Raw genomic sequence first — 18,531 nt, forward strand, 5'->3', positions numbered from 1 at the left:
CTCCTAGATATTGAGCTAGGTCAGGGTCTCTGTTATCCCACTCCTAGATATTGAGCTAGGTCAGGGTCTCTGTTATCCTACTCCTAGATATTGAGCTAGGTCAGGGTCTGAGTGTTATCCCACTCCTAGATATTGAGCTAGGTCAGGGTCTCTGTTATCCCATTCCTAGATATAGTGCTAGGTCAGGGTCTGAGTGTTATCCCACTCCTAGATATTGAGCTAGGTCAGGGTCTCTGTTATCCCACTCCTAGATATTGAGCTAGGTCAGGGTCTCTGTTATCCCACTCCTAGATATTGAGCTAGGTCAGGGTCTCTGTTATCCCACTCCTAGATATTGAGCTAGGTCAGGGTCTGGGTGTTATCCCACTCCTAGATATTGAGCTAGGTCAGGGTCTGGGTGTTATCCCACTCCTAGATATTGAGCTGGGTCAGGGTGTTATCCCACTCCTAGATATTGAGCTAGGTCAGGGTCTGAGTGGTATCCCACTCCTAGATATTGAGCTGGGTCAGGGTCTGGGTGTTATCCCACTCCTAGATATTGAGCTGGGTCAGGGTCTGGGTGTTATCCCACTCCTAGATATTGAGCTAGGTCAGGGTCTGAGTGGTATCCCACTCCTAGATATTGAGCTGGGTCAGGGTCTGGGTGTTATCCCACTCCTAGATATTGAGCTAGGTCAGGGTCTATGTTATCCCACTCCTAGATATAGAGCTAGATCAGGGTCTGGGTGTTATCCCACTCCTAGATATTGAGCTAGGTCAGGGTCTGGGTCTGATCCCACTCCTAGATATTGAGCTAGGTCAGGGTCTCTGTTATCCCACTCCTAGATATTGAGCTAGGTCAGGGTCTGGGTGTTATCCCACTACTAGATATTGAGCTGGGTCAGGGTCTGGGTGTTATCCCACTCCTAGATATTGAGCTAGGTCAGGGTCTGGGTGTTATCCCACTCCTAGATATTGAGCTAGGTCAGGGTCTGGGTGTTATCCCACTCCTAGATATTGAGCTAGGTCAGGGTCTCTGTTATCCCATTCCTAGATATTGAGCTAGGTCAGGGTCTGGGTGTTATCCCACTCCTAGATATTGAGCTAGGTCAGGGTCTCTGTTATCCCACTCCTAGATATTGAGCTAGGTCAGGGTCTCTGTTATCCCACTCCTAGATATTGAGCTAGGTCAGGGTCTCTTATCCCACTCCTAGATATTGAGCTAGGTCAGGGTCTCTGTTATCCCACTCCTAGATATTGAGCTAGGTCAGGGTCTCTGTTATCCCACTCCTAGATATAAAGCTGGGTCAGGGTCTGGGTGTTATCCCACTCCTAGATATTGAGCTAGGTCAGGGTCTGAGTGTTATCCCACTCCTAGATATTGAGCTAGGTCAGGGTCTGAGTGTTATCCCACTCCTAGATATTGAGCTAGGTCAGGGTCTGAGTGTTATCCCACTCCTAGATATTGAGCTAGGTCAGGGTCTCTGTTATCCCACTCCTAGATATTGAGCTAGGTCAGGGTCTCTGTTATCCCACTCCTAGATATTGAGCTAGGTCAGGGTCTCTGTTATCCCACTCCTAGATATTGAGCTAGGTCAGGGTCAGGGTCTCTGTTATCCCACTCCTAGATATTGAGCTAGGTCAGGGTCTCTGTTATCCCACTCCTAGATATTCAGCTAGGTCAGGGTCTCTGTTATCCCACTCCTAGATATTCAGCTAGGTCAGGGTCTCTGTTATCCCACTCCTAGATATAGAGCTGGGTCAGGGTCTGGGTGTTATCCCACTCCTAGATATTGAGCTAGGTCAGGGTCTGAGTGTTATCCCACTCCTAGATATTGAGCTAGGTCAGGGTCTGAGTGTTATCCCACTCCTAGATATTGAGCTATGTCAGGGTCTGAGTGTTATCCCACTCCTAGATATTGAGCTAGGTCAGGGTCTCTGTTATCCCACTCCTAGATATTGAGCTAGGTCAGGGTCTCTGTTATCCCACTCCTAGATATTGAGCTAGGTCAGGGTCTCTGTTATCCCACTCCTAGATATTGAGCTAGGTCAGGGTCTCTGTTATCCCACTCCTAGATATTGAGCTAGGTCAGGGTCTCTGTTATCCCACTCCTAGATATTGAGCTAGGTCAGGGTCTCTGTTATCCTACTCCTAGATATTGAGCTAGGTCAGGGTCTGAGTGTTATCCCACTCCTAGATATTGAGCTAGGTCAGGGTCTCTGTTATCCCACTCCTAGATATTGAGCTAGGTCAGGGTCTCTGTTATCCCACTCCTAGATATTGAGCTGGGTCAGGGTCTGGGTGTTATCCCACTCCTAGATATTGAGCTAGGTCAGGGTCTCTGTTATCCCACTCCTAGATATTGAGCTAGGTCAGGGTCTCTGTTATCCCACTCCTAGATATTCAGCTAGGTCAGGGTCTCTGTTATCCCACTCCAAGATATAGAGCTGGGTCAGGGTCTGGGTGTTATCCCACTCCTAGATATTGAGCTAGGTCAGGGTCTGAGTGTTATCCCACTCCTAGATATTGAGCTAGGTCAGGGTCTGAGTGTTATCCCACTCCTAGATATTGAGCTAGGTCAGGGTCTCTGTTATCCCACTCCTAGATATTGAGCTAGGTCAGGGTCTGAGTGTTATCCCACTCCTAGATATTGAGCTAGGTCAGGGTGTGAGTGTTATCCCACTCCTAGATATTGAGCTAGGTCAGGGTCTCTGTTATCCCACTCCTAGATATTGAGCTAGGTCAGGGTCTCTGTTATCCCACTCCTAGATATTGAGCTAGGTCAGGGTCTGGGTGTTATCCCACTCCTAGATATTGAGCTAGGTCAGGGTCTCTGTTATCCCACTCCTAGATATTGAGCTAGGTCAGGGTCTCTGTTATCCTACTCCTAGATATTGAGCTAGGTCAGGGTCTCTGTTATCCCACTCCTAGATATTGAGCAAGGTCAGGGTCTCTGTTATCCCACTCCTAGATATTGAGCTAGGTCAGGGTCTCTGTTATCCCACTCCTAGATATTGAGCTAGGTCAGGGTCTCTGTTATCCTACTCCTAGATATTGAGCTAGGTCAGGGTCTGAGTGTTATCCCATTCCTAGATATAGTGCTAGGTCAGGGTCTGAGTGTTATCCGACTCCTAGATATAGAGCTAGGTCAGGGTCTCTGTTATCCCACTCCTAGATATTGAGCTAGGTCAGGGTCTCTGTTATCCCACTCCTAGATATTGAGCTAGGTCAGGGTCTCTGTTATCCTACTCCTAGATATTGAGCTAGATCAGGGTCTGAGTGTTATCCCACTCCTAGATATTGAGCTAGGTCAGGGTCTCTGTTATCCCATTCCTAGATATAGTGCTAGGTCAGGGTCTGAGTGTTATCCGACTCCTAGATATAGAGCTAGGTCAGGGTCTCTGTTATCCCACTCCTAGATATTGAGCTAGGTCAGGGTCTCTGTTATCCCACTCCTAGATATTGAGCTAGGTCAGGGTCTCTGTTATCCCACTCCTAGATATTGAGCTAGGTCAGGGTCTCTGTTATCCCACTCCTAGATATAGAGCTGGGTCAGGGTCTGGGTGTTATCCCACTCCTAGATATTTAGCTAGGTCAGGGTCTCTGTTATCCCACTCCTAGATATAGAGCTGGGTCGGGGTCTGGGTGTTATCCCACTCCTAGATATTGAGCTAGGTCAGGGTCTGAGTGTTATCCCACTCCTAGATATTGAGCTAGGTCAGGGTCTGAGTGTTATCCCACTCCTAGATATTGAGCTAGGTCAGGGTCTGAGTGTTATCCCACTCCTAGATATTGAGCTAGGTCAGGGTCTCTGTTATCCCACTCCTAGATATTGAGCTAGGTCAGGGTCTCTGTTATCCCACTCCTAGATATTGAGCTAGGTCAGGGTCTCTGTTATCCCACTCCTAGATATTGAGCTAGGTCAGGGTCTGGGTGTTATCCCACTCCTAGATATTGAGCTAGGTCAGGGTCTCTGTTATCCCACTCCTAGATATTGAGCGGTCAGGGTCTCTGTTATCCCACTCCTAGATATTGAGCTAGGTCAGGGTCTGGGTGTTATCCCACTCCTAGATATTGAGCTAGGTCAGGGTCTCTGTTATCCCACTCCTAGAAATTGAGCTAGGTCAGGGTCTCTGTTATCCCACTCCTAGATATTGAGCTAGGTCAGGGTCTCTGTTATCCCACTCCTAGATATTGAGCTAGGTCAGGGTCTCTGTTATCCTACTCCTAGATATTGAGCTAGGTCAGGGTCTGAGTGTTATCCCACTCCTAGATATTGAGCTAGGTCAGGGTCTCTGTTATCCCATTCCTAGATATAGTGCTAGGTCAGGGTCTGAGTGTTATCCGACTCCTAGATATAGAGCTAGGTCAGGGTCTCTGTTATCCCACTCCTAGATATTGAGCTAGGTCAGGGTCTCTGTTATCCCACTCCTAGATATTGAGCTAGGTCAGGGTCTCTGTTATCCCACTCCTAGATATTGAGCTAGGTCAGGGTCTCTGTTATCCCACTCCTAGATATAGAGCTGGGTCAGGGTCTGGGTGTTATCCCACTCCTAGATATTGAGCTAGGTCAGGGTCTGAGTGTTATCCCACTCCTAGATATTTAGCTAGGTCAGGGTCTCTGTTATCCCACTCCTAGATATAGAGCTGGGTCGGGGTCTGGGTGTTATCCCACTCCTAGATATTGAGCTAGGTCAGGGTCTCTGTTATCCCACTCCTAGATATTGAGCTAGGTCAGGGTCTCTGTTATCCCACTCCTAGATATTGAGCTAGGTCAGGGTCTCTGTTATCCCACTCCTAGATATTGAGCTAGGTCAGGGTCTCTGTTATCCCACTCCTAGATATTGAGCTAGGTCAGGGTCTCTGTTATCCCACTCCTAGATATTGAGCTAGGTCAGGGTCTCTGTTATCCCACTCCTAGATATTGAGCTAGGTCAGGGTCTCTGTTATCCCACTCCTAGATATTGAGCTAGGTCAGGGTCTCTGTTATCCCACTCCTAGATATAAAGCTGGGTCAGGGTCTGGGTGTTATCCCACTCCTAGATATTGAGCTAGGTCAGGGTCTGAGTGTTATCCCACTCCTAGATATTGAGCTAGGTCAGGGTCTGAGTGTTATCCCACTCCTAGATATTGAGCTAGGTCAGGGTCTGAGTGTTATCCCACTCCTAGATATTGAGCTAGGTCAGGGTCTCTGTTATCCCACTCCTAGATATTGAGCTAGGTCAGGGTCTCTGTTATCCCACTCCTAGATATTGAGCTAGGTCAGGGTCTCTGTTATCCCACTCCTAGATATTGAGCTAGGTCAGGGTCAGGGTCTCTGTTATCCCACTCCTAGATATTGAGCTAGGTCAGGGTCTCTGTTATCCCACTCCTAGATATTCAGCTAGGTCAGGGTCTCTGTTATCCCACTCCTAGATATTCAGCTAGGTCAGGGTCTCTGTTATCCCACTCCTAGATATAGAGCTGGGTCAGGGTCTGGGTGTTATCCCACTCCTAGATATTGAGCTAGGTCAGGGTCTGAGTGTTATCCCACTCCTAGATATTGAGCTAGGTCAGGGTCTGAGTGTTATCCCACTCCTAGATATTGAGCTATGTCAGGGTCTGAGTGTTATCCCACTCCTAGATATTGAGCTAGGTCAGGGTCTCTGTTATCCCACTCCTAGATATTGAGCTAGGTCAGGGTCTCTGTTATCCCACTCCTAGATATTGAGCTAGGTCAGGGTCTCTGTTATCCCACTCCTAGATATTGAGCTAGGTCAGGGTCTCTGTTATCCCACTCCTAGATATTGAGCTAGGTCAGGGTCTCTGTTATCCCACTCCTAGATATTGAGCTAGGTCAGGGTCTCTGTTATCCTACTCCTAGATATTGAGCTAGGTCAGGGTCTGAGTGTTATCCCACTCCTAGATATTGAGCTAGGTCAGGGTCTCTGTTATCCCACTCCTAGATATTGAGCTAGGTCAGGGTCTCTGTTATCCCACTCCTAGATATTGAGCTGGGTCAGGGTCTGGGTGTTATCCCACTCCTAGATATTGAGCTAGGTCAGGGTCTCTGTTATCCCACTCCTAGATATTGAGCTAGGTCAGGGTCTCTGTTATCCCACTCCTAGATATTCAGCTAGGTCAGGGTCTCTGTTATCCCACTCCAAGATATAGAGCTGGGTCAGGGTCTGGGTGTTATCCCACTCCTAGATATTGAGCTAGGTCAGGGTCTGAGTGTTATCCCACTCCTAGATATTGAGCTAGGTCAGGGTCTGAGTGTTATCCCACTCCTAGATATTGAGCTAGGTCAGGGTCTCTGTTATCCCACTCCTAGATATTGAGCTAGGTCAGGGTCTGAGTGTTATCCCACTCCTAGATATTGAGCTAGGTCAGGGTGTGAGTGTTATCCCACTCCTAGATATTGAGCTAGGTCAGGGTCTCTGTTATCCCACTCCTAGATATTGAGCTAGGTCAGGGTCTCTGTTATCCCACTCCTAGATATTGAGCTAGGTCAGGGTCTGGGTGTTATCCCACTCCTAGATATTGAGCTAGGTCAGGGTCTCTGTTATCCCACTCCTAGATATTGAGCTAGGTCAGGGTCTCTGTTATCCTACTCCTAGATATTGAGCTAGGTCAGGGTCTCTGTTATCCCACTCCTAGATATTGAGCAAGGTCAGGGTCTCTGTTATCCCACTCCTAGATATTGAGCTAGGTCAGGGTCTCTGTTATCCCACTCCTAGATATTGAGCTAGGTCAGGGTCTCTGTTATCCTACTCCTAGATATTGAGCTAGGTCAGGGTCTGAGTGTTATCCCATTCCTAGATATAGTGCTAGGTCAGGGTCTGAGTGTTATCCGACTCCTAGATATAGAGCTAGGTCAGGGTCTCTGTTATCCCACTCCTAGATATTGAGCTAGGTCAGGGTCTCTGTTATCCCACTCCTAGATATTGAGCTAGGTCAGGGTCTCTGTTATCCTACTCCTAGATATTGAGCTAGATCAGGGTCTGAGTGTTATCCCACTCCTAGATATTGAGCTAGGTCAGGGTCTCTGTTATCCCATTCCTAGATATAGTGCTAGGTCAGGGTCTGAGTGTTATCCGACTCCTAGATATAGAGCTAGGTCAGGGTCTCTGTTATCCCACTCCTAGATATTGAGCTAGGTCAGGGTCTCTGTTATCCCACTCCTAGATATTGAGCTAGGTCAGGGTCTCTGTTATCCCACTCCTAGATATTGAGCTAGGTCAGGGTCTCTGTTATCCCACTCCTAGATATAGAGCTGGGTCAGGGTCTGGGTGTTATCCCACTCCTAGATATTTAGCTAGGTCAGGGTCTCTGTTATCCCACTCCTAGATATAGAGCTGGGTCGGGGTCTGGGTGTTATCCCACTCCTAGATATTGAGCTAGGTCAGGGTCTGAGTGTTATCCCACTCCTAGATATTGAGCTAGGTCAGGGTCTGAGTGTTATCCCACTCCTAGATATTGAGCTAGGTCAGGGTCTGAGTGTTATCCCACTCCTAGATATTGAGCTAGGTCAGGGTCTCTGTTATCCCACTCCTAGATATTGAGCTAGGTCAGGGTCTCTGTTATCCCACTCCTAGATATTGAGCTAGGTCAGGGTCTCTGTTATCCCACTCCTAGATATTGAGCTAGGTCAGGGTCTGGGTGTTATCCCACTCCTAGATATTGAGCTAGGTCAGGGTCTCTGTTATCCCACTCCTAGATATTGAGCGGTCAGGGTCTCTGTTATCCCACTCCTAGATATTGAGCTAGGTCAGGGTCTGGGTGTTATCCCACTCCTAGATATTGAGCTAGGTCAGGGTCTCTGTTATCCCACTCCTAGAAATTGAGCTAGGTCAGGGTCTCTGTTATCCCACTCCTAGATATTGAGCTAGGTCAGGGTCTCTGTTATCCCACTCCTAGATATTGAGCTAGGTCAGGGTCTCTGTTATCCTACTCCTAGATATTGAGCTAGGTCAGGGTCTGAGTGTTATCCCACTCCTAGATATTGAGCTAGGTCAGGGTCTCTGTTATCCCATTCCTAGATATAGTGCTAGGTCAGGGTCTGAGTGTTATCCGACTCCTAGATATAGAGCTAGGTCAGGGTCTCTGTTATCCCACTCCTAGATATTGAGCTAGGTCAGGGTCTCTGTTATCCCACTCCTAGATATTGAGCTAGGTCAGGGTCTCTGTTATCCCACTCCTAGATATTGAGCTAGGTCAGGGTCTCTGTTATCCCACTCCTAGATATAGAGCTGGGTCAGGGTCTGGGTGTTATCCCACTCCTAGATATTGAGCTAGGTCAGGGTCTGAGTGTTATCCCACTCCTAGATATTTAGCTAGGTCAGGGTCTCTGTTATCCCACTCCTAGATATAGAGCTGGGTCGGGGTCTGGGTGTTATCCCACTCCTAGATATTGAGCTAGGTCAGGGTCTGAGTGTTATCCCACTCCTAGATATTGAGCTAGGTCAGGGTCTGAGTGTTATCCCACTCCTAGATATTGAGCTAGGTCAGGGTCTGAGTGTTATCCCACTCCTAGATATTGAGCTAGGTCAGGGTCTCTGTTATCCCACTCCTAGATATTGAGCTGGGTCAGGGTCTGGGTGTTATCCCACTCCTAGATATTTAGCTAGGTCAGGGTCTCTGTTATCCCACTCCTAGATATAGAGCTGGGTCGGGGTCTGGGTGTTATCCCACTCCTAGATATTGAGCTAGGTCAGGGTCTGAGTGTTATCCCACTCCTAGATATTGAGCTAGGTCAGGGTCTGAGTGTTATCCCACTCCTAGATATTGAGCTAGGTCAGGGTCTGAGTGTTATCCCACTCCTAGATATTGAGCTAGGTCAGGGTCTCTGTTATCCCACTCCTAGATATTGAGCTAGGTCAGGGTCTCTGTTATCCCACTCCTAGATATTGAGCTAGGTCAGGGTCTCTGTTATCCCACTCCTAGATATTGAGCTAGGTCAGGGTCTGGGTGTTATCCCACTCCTAGATATTGAGCTAGGTCAGGGTCTCTGTTATCCCACTCCTAGATATTGAGCGGTCAGGGTCTCTGTTATCCCACTCCTAGATATTGAGCTAGGTCAGGGTCTGGGTGTTATCCCACTCCTAGATATTGAGCTAGGTCAGGGTCTCTGTTATCCCACTCCTAGAAATTGAGCTAGGTCAGGGTCTCTGTTATCCCACTCCTAGATATTGAGCTAGGTCAGGGTCTCTGTTATCCCACTCCTAGATATTGAGCTAGGTCAGGGTCTCTGTTATCCTACTCCTAGATATTGAGCTAGGTCAGGGTCTGAGTGTTATCCCACTCCTAGATATTGAGCTAGGTCAGGGTCTCTGTTATCCCATTCCTAGATATAGTGCTAGGTCAGGGTCTGAGTGTTATCCGACTCCTAGATATAGAGCTAGGTCAGGGTCTCTGTTATCCCACTCCTAGATATTGAGCTAGGTCAGGGTCTCTGTTATCCCACTCCTAGATATTGAGCTAGGTCAGGGTCTCTGTTATCCCACTCCTAGATATTGAGCTAGGTCAGGGTCTCTGTTATCCTACTCCTAGATATTGAGCTAGGTCAGGGTCTGAGTGTTATCCCACTCCTAGATATTGAGCTAGGTCAGGGTCTCTGTTATCCCATTCCTAGATATAGTGCTAGGTCAGGGTCTGAGTGTTATCCGACTCCTAGATATAGAGCTAGGTCAGGGTCTCTGTTATCCCACTCCTAGATATTGAGCTAGGTCAGGGTCTCTGTTATCCCACTCCTAGATATTGAGCTAGGTCAGGGTCTCTGTTATCCCACTCCTAGATATAGAGCTGGGTCAGGGTCTGGGTGTTATCCCACTCCTAGATATTGAGCTAGGTCAGGGTCTGAGTGTTATCCCACTCCTAGATATTTAGCTAGGTCAGGGTCTCTGTTATCCCACTCCTAGATATAGAGCTGGGTCGGGGTCTGAGTGTTATCCCACTCCTAGATATTGAGCTAGGTCAGGGTCTGAGTGTTATCCCACTCCTAGATATTGAGCTAGGTCAGGGTCTCTGTTATCCCACTCCTAGATATTGAGCTGGGTCAGGGTCTGGGTGTTATCCCACTCCTAGATATTTAGCTAGGTCAGGGTCTCTGTTATCCCACTCCTAGATATAGAGCTGGGTCGGGGTCTGGGTGTTATCCCACTCCTAGATATTGAGCTAGGTCAGGGTCTGAGTGTTATCCCACTCCTAGATATTGAGCTAGGTCAGGGTCTGAGTGTTATCCCACTCCTAGATATTGAGCTAGGTCAGGGTCTGAGTGTTATCCCACTCCTAGATATTGAGCTAGGTCAGGGTCTCTGTTATCCCACTCCTAGATATTGAGCTAGGTCAGGGTCTCTGTTATCCCACTCCTAGATATTGAGCTAGGTCAGGGTCTCTGTTATCCCACTCCTAGATATTGAGCTAGGTCAGGGTCTGGGTGTTATCCCACTCCTAGATATTGAGCTAGGTCAGGGTCTCTGTTATCCCACTCCTAGATATTGAGCGGTCAGGGTCTCTGTTATCCCACTCCTAGATATTGAGCTAGGTCAGGGTCTGGGTGTTATCCCACTCCTAGATATTGAGCTAGGTCAGGGTCTCTGTTATCCCACTCCTAGAAATTGAGCTAGGTCAGGGTCTCTGTTATCCCACTCCTAGATATTGAGCTAGGTCAGGGTCTCTGTTATCCCACTCCTAGATATTGAGCTAGGTCAGGGTCTCTGTTATCCTACTCCTAGATATTGAGCTAGGTCAGGGTCTGAGTGTTATCCCACTCCTAGATATTGAGCTAGGTCAGGGTCTCTGTTATCCCATTCCTAGATATAGTGCTAGGTCAGGGTCTGAGTGTTATCCGACTCCTAGATATAGAGCTAGGTCAGGGTCTCTGTTATCCCACTCCTAGATATTGAGCTAGGTCAGGGTCTCTGTTATCCCACTCCTAGATATTGAGCTAGGTCAGGGTCTCTGTTATCCCACTCCTAGATATTGAGCTAGGTCAGGGTCTCTGTTATCCTACTCCTAGATATTGAGCTAGGTCAGGGTCTGAGTGTTATCCCACTCCTAGATATTGAGCTAGGTCAGGGTCTCTGTTATCCCATTCCTAGATATAGTGCTAGGTCAGGGTCTGAGTGTTATCCGACTCCTAGATATAGAGCTAGGTCAGGGTCTCTGTTATCCCACTCCTAGATATTGAGCTAGGTCAGGGTCTCTGTTATCCCACTCCTAGATATTGAGCTAGGTCAGGGTCTCTGTTATCCCACTCCTAGATATAGAGCTGGGTCAGGGTCTGGGTGTTATCCCACTCCTAGATATTGAGCTAGGTCAGGGTCTGAGTGTTATCCCACTCCTAGATATTTAGCTAGGTCAGGGTCTCTGTTATCCCACTCCTAGATATAGAGCTGGGTCGGGGTCTGGGTGTTATCCCACTCCTAGATATTGAGCTAGGTCAGGGTCTGAGTGTTATCCCACTCCTAGATATTGAGCTAGGTCAGGGTCTGAGTGTTATCCCACTCCTAGATATTGAGCTAGGTCAGGGTCTGAGTGTTATCCCACTCCTAGATATTGAGCTAGGTCAGGGTCTCTGTTATCCCACTCCTAGATATTGAGCTAGGTCAGGGTCTCTGTTATCCCACTCCTAGATATTGAGCTAGGTCAGGGTCTCTGTTATCCCACTCCTAGATATTGAGCTAGGTCAGGGTCTGGGTGTTATCCCACTCCTAGATATTGAGCTAGGTCAGGGTCTCTGTTATCCCACTCCTAGATATTGAGCGGTCAGGGTCTCTGTTATCCCACTCCTAGATATTGAGCTAGGTCAGGGTCTGGGTGTTATCCCACTCCTAGATATTGAGCTAGGTCAGGGTCTCTGTTATCCCACTCCTAGAAATTGAGCTAGGTCAGGGTCTCTGTTATCCCACTCCTAGATATTGAGCTAGGTCAGGGTCTGAGTGTTATCCCACTCCTAGATATTGAGCTAGGTCAGGGTCTCTGTTATCCCATTCCTAGATATAGTGCTAGGTCAGGGTCTGAGTGTTATCCCACTCCTAGATATAGAGCTAGGTCAGGGTCTCTGTTATCCCACTCCTAGATATTGAGCTAGGTCAGGGTCTGGGTGTTATCCCACTCCTAGATATTGAGCTAGGTCAGGGTCTGAGTGTTATCCCACTCCTAGATATTGAGCTGGGTCAGGGTCTGGGTGTTATCCCACTCCTAGATATTGAGCTGGGTCAGGGTCTGGGTGTTATCCCACTCCTAGATATTGAGCAAGGTCAGGGTCTGGGTGTTATCCCACTCCTAGATATTGAGCTGGGTCAGGGTCTGAGTGTTATCCCACTCCTAGATATTGAGCTAGGTCAGGGTCTCTGTTATCCCACTCCTAGATATTGAGCGGCCAGGGCAAGAAATTGTATTTTTTTTCCTTTCGGTAACGTGATGTGGTTCTCGGGGACGGCCGAATAGCCCGAACGAAGGGCAGGGAGTGTGTTGTGGACCTCCAAAGTTGAATCGACATTGTCGTATTGGCTTAGATATGATGGGAGACTTGAATTGATCTTCAATCAATCCGTACGATAGTCACACCAGTCTATAATTAAGGGAATCCAAACCTGCTCCCACAGACTAACATAAAACAACAGGCCATCTCTCCCTCATCCCCTCCTCTCTCTTCCCTCCTCCTGCACCATCCCTCAACTTAGTGGAGGAAACCTCCTGTTTACTTCAGTGTTTAGTAAGTGTGTGTGTGTGTGTGTGTGTGTGTGTGTGTGTGTGTGTGTGTGTGTGTGTGTGTTCAGACCTTAATAACTCTCTCCATCACCATGGAAACTTCTTTCTCCACGCTGTTGAATTGGCTGGTTAGACCAATCAGCTGCTTCCTCACGTGATGCACCTTCCTGTACAGGGGAGATAAACAGACTATTGATACACCGCGCACACACACCTTCTTCCACACACACACCTTCCACACACACACCTTCCACACACACACCTTCCACACACACACACACACACACAGGGAGTTAGTTGTCAGATATACAGGGTTGCTTAGCAGCAGGGAGTTAGTTATCAGAACAGTCAGACACACAGGGTTACTTAGCAGCAGGGAGTTAGTTATCAGAACAGTTAGACATACATGGTTGCTTAGCAGCAGGGAGGTAATTATCAGAACAGTCAGACATACAGGGTTGCTGAGCAGCAGGGAGTTAGTTATCAGAACAGTCAGACACACAGGGTTGCTTAGCAGCAGGGAGGTAGTTATCAGAACAGTCAGACATACAGGGTTGCTTAGCAGCAGGGAGGTAGTTATCAGCCTTGAGTACATACTGTCAACATGCTGCTAATGTGATCATTCCATTTCCAGCAGGCTGATGCATTCCTTTATTTACACGACACACAGACCTCATCTGATACCGTCCTTCATCTACCGAACACACTGTCCTCATCTGATACCGTCCTTCATCTACAGAACACACAGACCTCATCTAATATCATCCTTCATCTACAGAACACACTGACCTCATCTGATACCGTCCTTCATCTACCGAACACACTGTCCTCATCTGATATCATCCTTCATCTACAGAACACACTGACCTCATCTGATACCGTCCTTCATCTACCGAACACACTGACCTCATCTGATACCGTCCTTCATCTACCGAACACACTGACCTCATCTGATACCGTCCTTCATCTACAGAACACACAGACCTCATCTAATATCATCCTTCATCTACAGAACACACTGACCTCATCTGATACCGTCCTTCATCTACCGAACACACTGTCCTCATCTGATACCGTCCTTCATCTACAGAACACACAGACCTCATCTAATATCATCCTTCATCTACAGAACACACTGACCTCATCTGATATCATCCTTCATCTACAGAACACACTGACCTCATCTGATATCATCCTTCATCTACAGAACACACTGACCTCATCTGATACCGTCCTTCATCTACCGAACACACTGACCTCATCTGATACCGTCCTTCATCTACCGAACACACTGACCTCATCTGATACCGTCCTTCATCTACAGAACACACAGACCTCATCTAATATCATCCTTCATCTACAGAACACACTGACCTCATCTGATATCATCCTTCATCTACAGAACACACTGTCCTCATCTGATATCATCCTTCATCTACAGAACACACTGACCTCATCTGATATCATCCTTCATCTACAGAACACACTGACCTCATCTGATACCGTCCTTCATCTACAGAACACACTGTCCTCATCTGATATCATCCTTCATCTACAGAACACACTGACCTCATCTGATACCGTCCTTCATCTACAGAACACACTGTCCTCATCTGATATCATCCTTCATCTACAGAACACACTGACCTCATCTGATACCGTCCTTCATCTACAGAACACACTGACCTTATCTGATACATTCCTTCATCTACAGAACACACTGACCTCATCTGATACATTCCTTCATCTACAGAACACACTGACCTCATCTGATATCATCCTTCATCTACAGAACACACAGACCTCATCTAATATCATCCTTCATCTACAGAACACACTGACCTCATCTAATACCGTCCTTCATCTACAGAACACACTGACCTCATCTGATACCGTCCTTCATCTACAGAACACACTGACCTCATCTAATATCATCCTTCATCTACAGAACACACAGACCTCATCTAATATCATCCTTCATCTACAGAACACACTGACCTCATCTAATACCGTCCTTCATCTACAGAACACACTGACCTCATCTGATACCTTCATCTAAAGAACACACTGACCTCATCTGATACCTTCATCTACAGAACACACTGACCTCATCTGATATCATCCTTCATCTACAGAACACACTGACCTCATCTAATACCGTCCTTCATCTACAGAACACACTGACCTCATCTGATACCGTCCTTCATCTACAGAACACACTGACCTCATCTGATACCTTCATCTAAAGAAGACACTGACCTCATCTGATACCTTCATCTACAGAACACACTGACCTCATCTGATACCTTCCTTCATCTACAGAACACACTGACCTCATCTGATACCTTCCTTCATCTACAGAACACACTGACCTCATCTGATATCATCCTTCATCTACAGAACACACTGTCCTCATCTGATATCATCCTTCATCTACAGAACACACTGACCTCATCTGATACCGTCCTTCATCTACAGAACACACTGACCTCATCTGATACCTTCCTTCATCTACAGAACACACTGACCTCATCTGATACCTTCATCTAAAGAACACACTGACCTCATCTGATACCTTCATCTACAGAACACTGACCTCATTGATACCTTCCTTTACAAGACACACTGACCTCATCTGATACATTCCTTCATCTACAGAACACACTGACCTCATCTGATACCTTCCTTCATCTACAGGACACACTGACCTCATCTGATACCTTCCTTCATCTACAGAACACACTGACCTCATCTGATACATTCCTTCATCTACAGAACACACTGACCTCATCTGATATCTTCATTTACAAGACAGACTGACCTCATCTGATATCATCCTTCATCTACAGGACACACTGACCTCATCTGATACCTTCCTTCATCTACAGAACACACTGACCTCATCTGATATCATCCTTCATCTACAGAACACACTGACCTCATCTGATACCTTCATCTACAGAACACACTGACCTCATCTGATACCTTCATCTACAGAACACACTGACCTCATCTGATTCCTTCATCTACAGAACACTGTCCTCATTGATACCTTCCTTTACAAGACAGACTGACCTCATCTGATACCTTCCTTTACAAGACACACTGACCTCATCTGATACCTTCCTTCATCTACCGAACACACTGACCTCATCTGATACCTTCCTTCATCTACAGAACACACTGACCTCATCTGATATCATCCTTCATCTCCAGGACACACTGACCTCATCTGACACCATCTACAGAACACACTGACCTCATCTGATACCTTCCTTTACAAGACAGACTGACCTCATCTGATACCTTCCTTCATCTACCGAACACACTGACCTCATCTGATTCATTCCTTCATCTACAGAACACACTGACCTCATCTGATACCTTCCTTCATCTACAGAACACACTGACCTCATCTGATACCTTCCTTCATCGACAGAACACACTGGCCTCATCTGATATCTTCCTTCATCTACAGAACACACTGACCTCATCTGATATCATCCTTCATCTACAGAACACACTGACCTCATCTGATATCATCCTTCAACTAGGGGACACTTACCTCATCCACTCCTCGCTCTTAGAGATGAAGAGGCGGTACTTCATGGCACACTCCTCAGTAAACAGAGACCTGGCCTTGGTGGCATGGAACACCAGCTTCTGTCTGTTAGAGGAGCATTATATTATTACTATACTGTAACCAGAAGATAAACACTGTCTGTGGAATTGGGGAATTGAGGATAGAGGAGGACTAATGTTGGGGTTGAGGAACAGATCTGTCATCATGGATAGAGGACTAATGTTGGGGTTGAGGAACAGATCTGTCATCATGGATAGAGGAGGACTAATGTTGGGGTTGAGGAGCAGATCTGTCATCATGGATAGAGGAGGACTAATGTTGGGGTTGAGGAGCAGATCTGTCATCATGGATAGAGGAGGACTAATGTTGGGGTTGACGAGCAGATCGGTCATCATGGATGGAGGACTGATGTTGGGGTTGAGGAGCAGATCTGTCATCATGGATCATCAGGTCACCAGAATAAGACCCTGGATATTTATTGAAAGGAGCATCAACCTCATCACTGTGCATCTCCACCACCCTTATTCCTACAGTATATCTGTCCTACAGTATATCTGTCCAACACTATATTTGTCCTACAGTATATCTGTCCAACACTATATCTGTCCTACAGTATATCTGTCCTACAGTACATCTGTCCTACAGTATATCTGTAGCCTAATAAACTGCATGGTCGTGGGAAGACCACACGCCATTTAATCACGTGACTCCAAGTTGACTTCCATGTGATGGTTGTTATATCCATATTTGGGCATGAAGGGTTTCCTCTGCCATTTCTCCCATCCGTTCATTTTACAGACACAAAAAAGATCCCACCTTGCCGAGCGTATTTAGTAAAAAAAAAGTTTACTGGCAAAATGTGCTGTTTCCATCAGGCCTGTCAGGACGTGTTTCCATCAGGCCTGTCAGGACGTGTTTCCATCAGGCCTGTCAGGACGTGTTTCCATCAGGCCTGTCAGGACGTGTTTCCATCAGGCCTGTCAGGACATGTTTCCATCTGGCCTGTCAGGACATGTTTCCATCAGGCCTGTCAGGACATGTTTCCATCAGGCCTGTCAGGACATGTTTCCATCAGGCCTGTCAGGACACGTTCAATCCCACATCTACTTTACTCACATAAAAAGGATGTAAACCTGGTCAGCGGGACAGAAAAGACGGACCTACTTGTCAAATTTGTGTATTTGTTCCTCGTTGTACGGCAGACGTCTCTCAGCCTTGTCCTTCTTAAACTGGTGGTAGATGGCTGTAATGGAGTCCAGGAGAACCTTGATCCTCTCAACACTGAGACAGAGAGAGAAAACCATGAGTGTTAGATGGCTGAAAGGAGCTGTGGAACTCATGTGTGGCTTGAGGAGCAACATCAGTCCACAGATATTGGATATTACTGTCAGACTCTGTTTTTGTATGGAGATACAGGTACACTGTAACCCGGGTATACTGTAACCCGGGTATACTGTAACCCGGGTATACTGTAACCCGGGTATACTGTAACCCGGGTATACTGTAACCCGGGTATACTGTAACCCTGGGTATACTGTAACCTGGGTATACTGTAACCTAGGTATACTGTAACCTGGGTATACTGTAACCTGGGTATACTGTAACCTGGGTATACTGTAACCTGGGTATACTGTAACCTAGGTACACTGTAACCTAGGTATACTGTAACCTGGGTATACTGTAACCTGGGTATACTGTAACCTGGGTATACTGTAACCTAGGTATACTGTAACCTAGGTACACTGTAACCCAGGTACACTGTAACCTAGGTATACTGTAACCTAGGTAACATTTATTATCTCGCTAGGTTACGGTGTGATCTCTGAAGTATACTGTAACCTGGTAACATTTAGTATCTCTCTAGCTTACGGTGTGATCTCTGAAGTATACTGTAACCTGGTAACATTTAGTATCTCTCTAGGTTACGGTGTGATCTCTGAAGTATACTGTAACCTGGTAACATTTAGTATCTCTCTAGGTTACGGTGTGAAAACATGTGTTACCCTTTACGGCAGTGTTATCAGAAAAGCATTGATTTTTACTGCCACGCAAGACAATAAATGTCTGTTTCACGATAGGATTTGAGCTCCACGGATAAATAATTGGACTGTATTAGTGATTTAAATAGTTGGTCGGCTCACAACTTCGTCAAGCTAAATGAAGACGAGACCGACGTACTTATTGTTGGAGCCGAAGAGAGAGAATCTGGCTGCACATGTTAATTCACGGCCAATAGATTATTTTACATTCTGAACTCAATAACAAAAAACAG

General features: G+C 46.7%; 1 protein-coding gene across 1 annotated transcript in view; it reads right to left on the reverse strand.

The window, feature by feature from the left end:
- The window catches only part of LOC112240934 (serine/threonine-protein kinase TBK1-like), a gene marked incomplete at its 5' end in the record, with an annotated part of 44,372 nt that overhangs the window by 12,633 nt on the left and 13,208 nt on the right, over nt 1–18,531 (reverse strand). The window contains 3 exon segments of the mRNA XM_042314004.1: nt 12,747–12,843; nt 16,242–16,343; nt 17,424–17,540. Of these exon segments, the coding sequence (XP_042169938.1) occupies nt 12,747–12,843; nt 16,242–16,343; nt 17,424–17,540 (316 nt within the window).

The sequence above is a fragment of the Oncorhynchus tshawytscha genome, unplaced genomic scaffold (assembly GCF_018296145.1).
Source record: "Oncorhynchus tshawytscha isolate Ot180627B unplaced genomic scaffold, Otsh_v2.0 Un_contig_5704_pilon_pilon, whole genome shotgun sequence".
Classification (NCBI taxonomy): domain Eukaryota; kingdom Metazoa; phylum Chordata; class Actinopteri; order Salmoniformes; family Salmonidae; genus Oncorhynchus; species Oncorhynchus tshawytscha.